The sequence below is a fragment of the Notechis scutatus genome, chromosome 5 (assembly GCF_049901735.1).
Source record: "Notechis scutatus isolate UNSWTSFEM ecotype Mainland chromosome 5, rNotScu1.2, whole genome shotgun sequence".
NCBI lineage: Eukaryota > Metazoa > Chordata > Lepidosauria > Squamata > Elapidae > Notechis > Notechis scutatus.
Window position 1 is genome coordinate 58571769 of NC_142013.1, and position 12255 is coordinate 58584023.

At 36.8% G+C, this 12255-nt stretch overlaps 1 protein-coding gene across 1 annotated transcript in view; it reads left to right on the top strand.

The window, feature by feature from the left end:
- Positions 1-12255, top strand: part of CASK (calcium/calmodulin dependent serine protein kinase) — a 209519-nt gene that overhangs the window by 122035 nt on the left and 75229 nt on the right. The window contains exons 12-13 of the mRNA XM_087967572.1: positions 2217-2294; positions 11647-11727. Coding sequence (XP_087823698.1) covers positions 2217-2294; positions 11647-11727 — 159 coding nt within the window. The remainder of the gene's footprint in view (positions 1-2216; positions 2295-11646; positions 11728-12255) is intronic.

Genomic DNA, 12255 nt, shown 5'->3' on the forward strand with positions numbered 1-12255 from the left:
CATCTTTAAAGTCCTAAATGGATTAGGGCCTTCATGTCTATGGGACCACCTGCTCCCAATGAAAATTACATACTTGTTGATAGTTCCACAGCCAAGAAAATCCTTAGGGACCCCATGGTCATGCCTTTTGGCAATACTTCCTCTTCTGGATATATAGATTGGGCCCTTGTTGTTAAGTTTTACATTTTGAATTTTTTCTGTACTTCATTTGGGAATCACAAATGAGGTATGGTCTCATTAGTTACGATATTATGAAGGTAATAGTTGGGTAGTAGATATATTTTGTTCTTCTTTTTTACTGTTTTAGTTTTAGTTTATATGGTAAACTAAATACCATTATATGATATTTATAAATCATTCAGTAGCTCTGGGTTGTATATAAACCAGAGTAAATAAAACAAAAATCATAAATACTTTGCAGTACAGAGGCCTTCATAGTGACTGCATATACATTGGTTTCTATATGATTCAGAACCTGATATGTGGCAACTAGTCACAGCACCCTCCACAGTGTTGACAGGCACACTGTCCATTAATATGCTATTTAAGTGTCACCCTAGTACAACTTTTACAGTGAGGGTTAGGTTCCTTATTGCTGACATGGTGAATTTATTTCTTTAAGTTATGTCTGAAGAAAATTAGTATATCGAATGAATCCCTGGCCATAGAATGAAAAACTGCCATTTGCAAATTCAGCAGTTTCAAAATTTAAAAAAAAAAGGATGCAAATTTTCCTCTCGAGCAAAAATGCAGATAGTGGCAGGCCAGTCAATGTAACATTTGACATGACAGCTCAAATACCTTCCTTTGATTTCCTCATTTTAGTTGGGTTTCCTTGCTGAAGGAAATATTCCAAGAGTGAAGTCTATAGAAATACTAAGAAATGCATTTACTTTACAATAAATCTCTTAAATCATTACAAATTGCTACTAGCAAGAAAATATGATTAAGTAACATTGCTTATTTCTAACGTGTCTTTATAACAGTGGTCACCAACCGGTGGGCCACAGCCCACTGGTGGTCCACGAGAAATTTTGGTGGTCCGCAGAGAAATGTCATCCCCCCAGAGCACTCCCGAAAGTAATTAATCCAGACTGTACAGGAATACAAGGCTGCGCCGCCCACATTGCCCATGGGAACCCTCCCCGCCCACTCACTCCTTACCTGGCAAACTTGCCTGCTAAGTTGCTATTTTTCCTTTTTTTTCCCCTGACCATCAGCTGTTCTGCTGTGCCAGGAGATTTAGATTAGCTAGAAAGCAGGAAATCGTTGGATTTCTTGCTTTCTAGTTAATCTTTAGATCCTCAGCTCTGCTTTTAAGCAAAGCCGAACCTTTCTTAGGACTGAAGATTTTATTATTCAGTGCAGACTCAGGTAGCCGATGACAGAAACACAGATCTCTAAGTGAATCTGTGATTCTGTGAGCAACTCAATCTCCCTGCCTGCTTTGCCTAATTTTGGGTAAAAGTTACTCTTTTTTAAATAAAAAATTCAGTATTTACATACATGGTGTGTTATGAGTTAATTTTATGAGTTTGCTTGCTAGCAAATTTTATGAGTTTGCTTGCAAGCAAATTTTATGTGACAGACTCAGGTAGCCAATGGCAGAAAGATAGATTTCTGAATCTGTGATTCTATGAGCAACTCAATCTGCCTGCCTACTTTGCCTGATTTTGGGTAAAAGTTACTCTTTTTTAAATAAAAAAATCAGTATTTACATAAATATTTATAATATTTATATACAAGCCATGCCCAGCCAGTCACATGACCACCAAGCCACACCCACAAATTAGGCCAGATCCACAGAACCAGTTGTTAAGAAATTTGAATCCCACCCCTGCCTGTGTGTGTGTGTGTGAGAGAGAGAGAGAGAGAGAGGTTAGATCAGATCTCTCTCTCTCTCTGTCCCACCAATGTCAGCAAGCCACCATCAGTCAAAATTCATATTAGTGGTCCACAGCATTTGAAATGATGAGTTTGGTGGTCCCTGAGCTCCAAAAGGTTGGCGATCCCTGCTTTATATGAAGCATCATGAGCAGGCAAGAAGTTAATAAATGCCGTGAAAAAATGAAATGGTTACATTTTCTACAGTTATCTATAGAAAATTAGATTTACAGCACAGCAGATGTTTTTAAGTGAAATTTTCAGAGATCTTTTATAAAACAAGCTGGTAAAATTGTTTTTAATATATTCATATTATGTTTTTTTGTCAACAGCTCTATGACAAAATTAATACAAAATCTTCACCACAAATCAGAAATCCACCAAGTGATGCTGTACAGAGAGCCAAAGAGGTAATTTTAAAAATAATTTAAATTTAATAATCTAATAAATTTAATAATAGTTTAAATCTACAAATGAAATGTATGAATGTATGTGTGTTTGTGTGTTTTCACAGCCCCACAGTAGTTGCAGTAAGCCTCTATTTTTATTTCTTTTAGAATAGACAAAAAAAGTATTTAGCCAGGATTTTTAAGATTAAATCATTTAACAGTTTCTCTGTTTCAGCAAATTTAACATTTTTATATTTCATTGTTTTTAAAATTACCTTTCTTGAGTATCTTCCAGGAAAAAAACAAGAAACAAATTGAAGAGATAAACAAATACTCATGTCTAATATTTTAAGGTTCTTTGCATAAATTTCTAACCATCCATTTCACTGTACCCATGGTCTCTTGTTACAGGTAGTCCTTGACATACAATAGTTCATTTAATGAAAAGTTATGTCCAGGAGTGGGATTCAAATTTTTTAACAACCAGTTCTGTGGGCTTGGCTTAGTTGGTGGGCATGGCTTTGCGGTTATGTGACTGGGTGGGCGCGGATAGGTGGTCATGTGACTAGCTGGGCGTGGCCAATTCAGCATCACTTCTTTGCCCTAATGACTGTTTTAAGTATAAAAAAGATACCAAAATAAAAGGTAGTTTATTATTTCATGCTTTTAATGCTTAAATAATAAAAAGTACACAAAACTAGATTTCGTTACAACAAAGTTTTAAAATATTAATAAAAAACTATTACATAATACTTTACAAAAAACAATAATATTGTTATTTAAAGTATTGCCAAATAGCTTTTTTACTGATGTCCTCACTTGCAGTTTTCTTTAATTTTACACAAGCATCATCAGCTGTGTGATGTGCTCGCAACCATTTTTTACTATAGGGACAGGGTCCCATTCTTGCAGAGGTAGGGCAATTAGATTAATAGTCAGTAGGTTAGTTACATTGGAAACTGTTAGGCGACTTCTGCTCTCTTAACATGTTATGTACATTTGTGAAAAAACCCTTTCCACTTCTGCTGAACTTACAGCAATTATCCTAACAATATCTTTAGCTTTTTTAATACTGTCAGAATTGCATATTTCTTGGAATCTTTTAAAACATTTTCTATAAAAATATCAATAATAATTAATATTAATTTCGTAATTAAAAATTTCACCAAATGCAACCAATTATTCTTCAGCTGCTTTCCATGGAACCACCACTTCTTCAATATTCCAGTAATCTGGCTCCAAAAAATTGAGAAATTTTAATTTATCAGTGTCTTCAAATTGGTTGCTTGTTTTTAAATGTTCACAATCTATTAGTCTTTTCTTCAAATTAGTTACAACGCTTTCTAAAAGTCTTTCCCAAGGAAGTCCAACAAATCAATGATGTTGTACAAAATTTATATTTTTGAAGGTTTCTGAAGTAATTAATCCATCAACCTTTTTTTTCATATGCACCCTTTTCCTTTCTAAGCATTTCAAATGATTTAATTGATGTTATCACAAGTTTTTCAGCCTTTATGATGTCTATATTTCTTGCTTGCAGTGCATTGGAAAGAAGAGAAATTTCATTTAGAATATCAATCATCAATGCCAAATCAGTCATAAAATATACCGTATATGCCGGCGTATAAGACGACCCGGCGTATAAGACGACCCCCCAACATTTCCACTCAAAATATAGTTTGTTATATACTTGCCCCTCTTCCGCACGCCTTCCACTTTTGCACTTTTTTTTTTTTTGAGGCACTTTTGTCTACCGTGGAAAGCGAATCCCGTGAAGCTGAAAGGAGCAGCCAGCCTTCTCCCAGCTCCCAAGGAAGCGAGGCTCGCACCGCCCGGGCTCCGCTGAGGTATCCGGCTGGGGATGTCAGGAGTTGTTACCGCTGGCGCGGCTCCAGTCTCCAGTCCGCGTTGCCTCGGGAAGGGAAAGGCAAAAGGAAGAGCCGCGGCTTTTGCCTTTCCCTTCCCGAGGCAACGCGGGACTGGAGCCGCGCGGAGCCGCGCCAGCGGTAACAACTCCTGACAGCCCCAGCCGGATACCTCAGCGGAGCTCGGGCGGTGCGAACCTCGTTTCCTTGGGAGCTGGGAGAAGGCTGGCTGCTCCTTCGGCTTCACGGGATTCGTTTCCACGGTGCGCAAAGTGCCTCAGCCGCGGGCAGCCGCAGTGCTTCCCAATTACTATTTGCCGGCGTATAAGACGACCCAATTGGAGGCATCTTTTTCAGGGCAAAAAAGTCGTCTTATACGCCGGCAACTACGGTACATATTTTCAAGACAGGCAGCCATACCTGAGTATTTTTTTATTTGAATGAAAAAACTGATGTGGCACTGGATAAGCACGCCACACAGCTAGGGTTGACCTTAAACTACAGGCAGCCCATCTTGGTCCAAAAACTCTTATCAATCTTTATAATTTCAATCTCAAGTTGTTCAGATATTTGTTAAATTCAATTGGATTCTTATTGGATTGATGAAAAATAGCATATCAATAAATATTTTAAAATGATTTACTTGCTTTATTTCCCTAGTAGAATCATCTAAAACAAGTTGGAGACGATGATTTAAGCAGTGCCATATTATGATGTTTGGAAAGTCTTTTGCTACCCTAGTGCTTTCTCCAGATTTTCTCCCAAGCATAACACTGGCACCATGGGAGCAAAATCCTATTAAATTTTTTCTCTAGATAGTTCTGAGTAAACCCAACATTATTTAAACTTTCCATAAATGAAAAACATATTGCCTCTGCATCTTGTTTTTCCAATTCAACTTGCTCAAGAAAAATTGTTGGTAAGAAAACTGAATCCTCAACTTTTAAGTAAAGTATAAGAACTGATTTGGAAGATATCGTTGAGGTTTCATCAATAATCAAATATATTTTGCTACTTTTTTCAATAATTTTAGTAAATAAATGTTTTCTAATGTCTTTTGCAATGAAATCAACTACTTTCACTGCAGTTTTACATTAATGCAATCCTATTCCCAGATCTAATCCATTTAATTTGTAATTCTATCTCATCTTCTATGTCTGAAAATGGTTTACATCTTTGTGCCAGACTGTAAACTTTATTAAATACTCTACAAGTAGTAGATAAATATTTTTCAGTTATCTTGTCCAGTTCTTTATTTATTACATCCTGCTCACCTTGCTTTAACTTCTCTGTGCAAACGTTTGTGAGCTTTAGTTGAGAAATGCTCTTTCATTGTTTTTCTAAGAGACACTTGTTGTACCTCTTTACTCTTCCCTGCTGCCTCAATTTGGAAATGTTTCCATTCCTTTGCTATGTGAACACTTTTTTCTTTTGTTGTAATCTCAATTTTTTTTTTTTGCAATACTTGCAAACTATTTTTTTTAAACTTCCAGTCCATCATATTTCTCCTTAAAGTTGGTATAATGCTGCAATATCCAGCAGTCAGGAAGATTGGTTTCAATGTCCGACTCAGTTCTTTCAGTAGTTGATGTGCTGCTTTCTCCAGGTTGGAGTGTAGTTGATGTGCTGTTTTCCCCAGGTTGGAGTGTAGTTGATGTGCTGCTTTCCCCAGGTTGGAATGGTTGTGTTTGTGACTCTTTTGGATCTGTTTCCGGTTTTGTTTTCTTACTGAGGAAAGCAGCCAAACTCAGTTGCCTTTTCATCCTGGTAAGCTACTGCAAAAAAATACAACAATGTTGTGGTTTGGACTCGATTGTTGTAGCAAGTTGTGGTGAAGACTGGCAAGCGAAGAAAGCGAGCAAGGAGTGGAGAGCAGTAATACTTTTAAGGAATACTTTTAAGAATGTCTGACACTATAGTTAAGTTAGTGTTTAAAAGATGTTATGAAAGAGGAACAAGTTTCACCAGACAAGACTGAGACTGAGCTGAAAGTGGATTTGAAAATGATAGTCTATAAAAAAAAGTTACACTGTGTATATAAAAGAATGGCTGATATTTTCATAATTACAATTAATTGAAAAATAAACACTTAAAATGGAAATACAATTAACAAACCAAGGAAGTTTGTTATTTTGTGCCAGTATTGGCACAAAAATCTTTCCTAGCCAAGACTACTTTACATTAGCCCAGGTCTTACCAGCACCAACAGTCCCTAATAGCAGAGAGAGAGGAGCCAGGGGAAGCCATGCTTAGTCACCTAAGCTTTTTAGACTTTTCATCTTAAAAATGTACTGAAGCTTTTTACAGCCTTATGCAGATATATATAGTACAAAAGAAATGATATAGCACAAAATCATCTAAGAAGTTAGATTAAGAATGAAATTCATAGGCACATTCACAGAGCAATACTGGATTTTTTTTCTGAAATTTATTTCTCCGTTTAAAAAACAGGAATATATGAATTAGGTTCAGTACTGGGCTCAGCTTGTACTCAAGTAGCTATTCAAGAGTTAGTAGTGCCATGGTTAGAAAACATGGTAAAGCAACATATAGATTTAAAACCAGAAATATCTTTGTAGGTACCCACATAAATAAAGGGAATATAATACATATTTAATTTTATATGTGTTAACAGTGACTAGAATTATGTTTGCATAACAATGGAAAAACAAACAGATCCCTATGAAACTGTAATTTAAAAAATATTACAATGTGCAGAAATGGATAGATTAGAACACTTAAAATTAAGGTGAAGTTCCTAACCAACCTAGCTGACAACTTTGCTGTCCAAAAGAGGATGGAACTAGAGGGATAGCCATACTGGACTTAATTCTTACAAACAGAGAAGAAATTATAGAGGGAGTTGAAACTGCAGGAACCTTGGGTGAGAGTGACCATATCATGCTAGAATTCAACATAACACAAACACTAGCAATAGAACATAATGACACCAGAATATTGGATTTTAAAAGAGCTGATTTTAATAAACTCAGAGAGAACTTGGGAAAGATTCCGTGGATGAAAATCTCAAAAGGGAAAACAACTCAAGAATCTTGGGAAACTCTGAAAAGTAAAATCATAGAAGCCCAGACCAGCACAATTCCACTGAGAAAGAAAAACAAGAAATCCAAGAAGAAACCAGCATGGCTGCACAGATCTCTCTGACAAATTGAAAGAAAAAAAGGACAAAAAATGGAAAGAAGGACATACAACTAAGGCAGAATATTAGCAGATAGCCAGAATTTGCAAAGATGAAGTCAGGAAAGCAAAGGCTCAGAACGAACAAAGACTTGCAACAAAAGTCAAAGATAATTTAAAAAAAAAGTTTCTTCCAACATATAAATAACAAGAAAAAAATCAAGGAAACACTTGGTCCACTAAAGAGAGAAGACGGCAAGGAAGTAACAGACAACACAGAGGAAGCGGAACTGCTTAACTCATTCTTTGCATCAGTTTTTACACAAAAAGAAACTATAGCTCAACCCACCAAAAACATAACTGTAAAAAATAGACCAGAAATAAAAGTTAAAATAAACAACAACAACAAAAGTAAAAGAACACCTGTCTAATCTTGATGAACACAAATCACCGGGGCCTGATGGATTACATCCCAGTTTTAAAGGAGCTGGCAAAGGTCGTTTCAGAACCACTGCACCATATCTTTCAAAAATCCTGGAGCACTGGGGAACTACCAGAGGACTGGAAAAGAGCCATTAAATTAGTAGACCAGCGAAATACTGTGGACATAATATATTTAGATTTCAGCAAGGCATTTGACAAAGTAGACCACAACCTACTTCTTAATAAGCTAGAAAAAAGTGGAATAGATAGCACCACTACTAGATGGACTCACACCTGGCTGACAAACCATATTCAACGAGTAGTCCTTAATGGATCTAAGTCTACATGGAGGGAAGTAAGCAGTGGGGTGCCACAAGGTTCCATCTTAAGCCCATCTTAAGGTTCCATCTTAAGCCCAGTACTCTTCAATATGTTCATTAACAACTTGGATGAGGGAATAGAAGAGGGACTTACCAAATTTGCAGGCGATACTAAGCTGGTAGGAATAGCTAACGCCCAAGAAGATAGGCTCAAGATCCAGATGGATCTTGACAGACTAGAACACTGGGCCATATCTAACAAAATGAAATTCAATGTAGATAAAAGTAAAGTCCTACACTTAGACAAGAAAAACCGAAAGTACACATATAGACTGGGTGAAACCAGGCTCAATAGCAATAACTGTGAGAGGGATCTTGGAGTCTTAGTGGATAACCAGCTAAATATGAGCTAACAGTGTGCAGCAGCAGCCAAAAAAGCTAATGCAATCCTAAGTTGCACTAACAGAGGGATTCAATCAAGATCAAGTGAGGTACTAATACCACTCTATAAAGCCTTAGTAAGACCACACCTAGAGTACTGCATCCAGTTTTGGTCACCACATTATAAAAAAAATGTTGAAACTCTAGAAAAAGTACAGAGAAGAGCAACCAGGATGATGAGGGCACTAAAACATAGGAAGAATGGTTACAGGAACTGGGCATGGCTAGTCTAGTGAAGAGAAGGAGCAGGGGAGACATTTTAGCAGTCTTCCAATATTTGAGGGGCTACCACAGAGAGGAAGCAGTCAAGCTATTTTCTAAAGCGTCTGTAGGCCAAACAAGGAATAATGGATGGAAACTGAACAAGGAGAGATTTAACCTGGAAATAAGGAGAAACTTTCTGACAGTGAGCACAATCAACCAATGGAACAACTTGACCTTGGAAGTTGTGGGAGCACCATCATTTCAGACTTTCAAGAAGAGATTGGACTGCAATTTGTCAGAAATGGTGTAGGGTCTCTATAAGGTCCCTTCCAACTCTGATTATCTGTTATCTGTTAAGGTTTTGAATATTTCTTAACGTGGGATTTGTTTTATCAATGGCTAACAGAAATAAAAGTTAGAAATCTAAAAGTATAAAAGAAAAGACCAATTATCTAAGGAAAGTTCACTAAAATGGAGAAATAATTATTTACTCATTATTAATGTTATATTATTGTCATTATTATTACACAAAATTAACTGTACCCAACTGTACTAATATTGATTTTATTATGCTTCTTTAAAAAGAAGTAGTTAGAGATAAGAGGTAGAAATTAGGTGAAGAACGAACATTGCTATGTATGATAATAACAGATAATCAGAGTTGGAAGGAAAGAAAAAACAAACAGAAGCAGCTAAGCCGGCTGGGACTCGAGTTCTGGGGCTAACCTTGCTGCATCGGCGTCGATGAGAGTAGTTGGGTGACCTGGGAGTCGGGACTCAACTGGGGCTGGCGACGGCTGCAGGTAGGCAACCGGGGATTGCTTGCTTCAGCAGTGGAAGGCCAGGTGGCAACAGCGGGCGGGGGAAGATGGTGAACTGTGCAGAATCGTAACAACCGGTTCGCCCAAACCGGGCCGAACCAGTAGAATCCCACCCCTGGTTATGTCACTTTAAAAATTCATCACTGTTTTTCACACAACCATTGCAATATCCCCATGATCACATAATCAAAATTTGAATGTTTGGCAACTGGTTAATATTCACTTTCAACAGTAGGAAAGAGACTATTGGCTTGCCCAGAAAACCGCAGGGACTAATGTAGACAGTTTCCAGGAATCAATATTGATTCAGATGAATAATTTTTAACAAAGTAGGTATTTAGAACCAAAGAAATCATTCCCACCTCAGTTTCTTACATTGATTTCCTTACTTCATGTCACTTCTTGCAAAGTAATAATAGTCTCACAGTGAAGAGACAATGGATTTCTCAATCACCTCCATCCTTTACATTTCTGTCATTTCCTGAGTTTTTTCCTCTTATAGCTAGTTTGCCCTTCCAAACTTTATTCCCTTTTTGCCTCAGCTACCTACTCATAGATTATTTTTTAATCTACCGTGTATTACTGCCCGATAATCACCTCTCCTTTGCAATCATCAGTGAATGAAATTGCAACTGCCTTAATTTGCATGCGCTATTTTTGATATGTGTGTGTGTGTGTGTGTGTGTGTGTATGGCATTCAGCTTCGTTCGGGTGTTTTCCCACGTCATTGTAGTTGTGCTTTTAAAGTTGTAGCAACGTTTCGGCAGAATCTCATCTGCCATCATCAGGCTTCTGTATAGTGTTCATCTGTGAGTCAGACTTTTACAGTGGTTTCAGATTTAATTTGGGGCAGCCTATTGCTGTGCCAGAAAGGTTTTTTCTTCATCCTGATTGGTTGGGAGTCTTGGTCTGCGTTTATTGGTCTTGGAGTTTGCTGTGTTCTGCTTGATTGGTGTTTCTAATATCTTCTGTCTGTTTTTTGGCTCTTTTTGTATCTTGATTGGCTGGCAACATTGTGTTACTTTATTGGAGGCCTTTAGTGCAGCTTGGCTCTGGGTAAATGGACGGCTATCATTAGTTAGGAAGCTAGGTTTCATCTGGGTACCTGGTTGGGGTGTGTTTGAGCTGGAGGTATCAGGGGGGATCTGTTTGTGCCCAGGTGTTTGCCTGGCTTGTGGTGTGGAGATTTTTTTGTTTGTGAGTGCAGGCTTCCAAATGATTGACAGTCTGGTGGAATCATCTCTTCTATTCATGCTTTCTGGTCTTTTTTCAATCTCTATGGCTTCTCTGATGATTCTGTGGCTGGGGTTTTCTATAGTGGCTAGGGTTTTGGTGAGTTTTTGAAACGTTGCTACAACTTTAAAAGCACAACTACAATGACGTGGGAAAATACCCGAACGAAGCTGAATGCCATACATGTAAGTACCCGCGAAAACTTAAGAATATATATAAAAGCACAACTATAATGACGTGGGAAAATACCCGAACAAATCTGAATACCATACATGTAAGTACCCACGAAAACTTAAGAGAACATATATATGTGTGTGTGTGAGAAGCACAGAGCTGAAGACACAAGCCTGAAGATGATGAATGAGACTTCATCGAAACGTTGCCTAGGTACTTCCAATCTTACGCGGGAGAAAACCCGAATAACCAAAGATACACACACACACACACACACACACACACACACACACACACACACACATATATATATATATTCTTAAGTTTTCGCGGGTACTTACATGTATGGCATTCAGCTTTGTTCGGGTGTTTTCCCACGTCATAGTAGTTGTGCTTTTAAAGTTGTAGCGACGTTTCGGCAGAATCTCATCTGCCATCATCAGGCTTCTCTATAGTGTTCATCTGTGAATGATATATATATATCATTATATATATATATATATCACTATATATATATATACACACACACACACACACACACACACACACACACACACACACACACTGTATTTATTCCTATGGATATAGATTGGTCTTTACTAGCATATTAAAGTCTTCCTTGCAGCATAAGCCAATCTGGGAAGTGAAAATAAATTTCTTCTTTCAAACTTTTTACTTTGGATTTCATGACTCAAAAATATGAATTTTATTTGTTACTTAACTTTATTCATATATCTACTCTTATGCTTTACAGGTATTGGAAGAAATTTCATGTTACCAAGAAAATAGTGATGCAAAAGAACTTAAACGTATTTTAACTCAACCACATTTCATGGTAACTAATTGTTACAATATCATTTTTTAATATTTACCATAGAAAATAGATTCATGAAAGAAATTATCTGAAAGTGATAAGAATTGGGGAAGGGGTATAATTACTCAGAAATAAATACAGCCTTTCATTGAATTTCAATGAATGAATTTTGAATGTTCACATATTTAAATTATTTCTGTCCCAATGTTCAACACTGAACTGGGCTTAAGGAAGCTAATATCTTTGACATGGATATTTCCCATTGATTAGAATGGATGATGGATAGAAACAGCAATATATTAATTATAGATATAGAAAATGCATTATAAATATAGTTTTTTAAAAATTATTTAAAATATGTATATGCATCCAATTTCCTATAACAATAAAGTGATGTGTAAATCAAATAGGACAGTATGTTAAAATATAGTTTGAAAAATAAGTGTTTAAATCCAAAAAGATAACAATATTGGCATTAGCCAGGCCCTTCTTTTTTTAGAATTTTCACAGATATTTTAGATGGCTCAACCTGTAATCCAATTATGGATT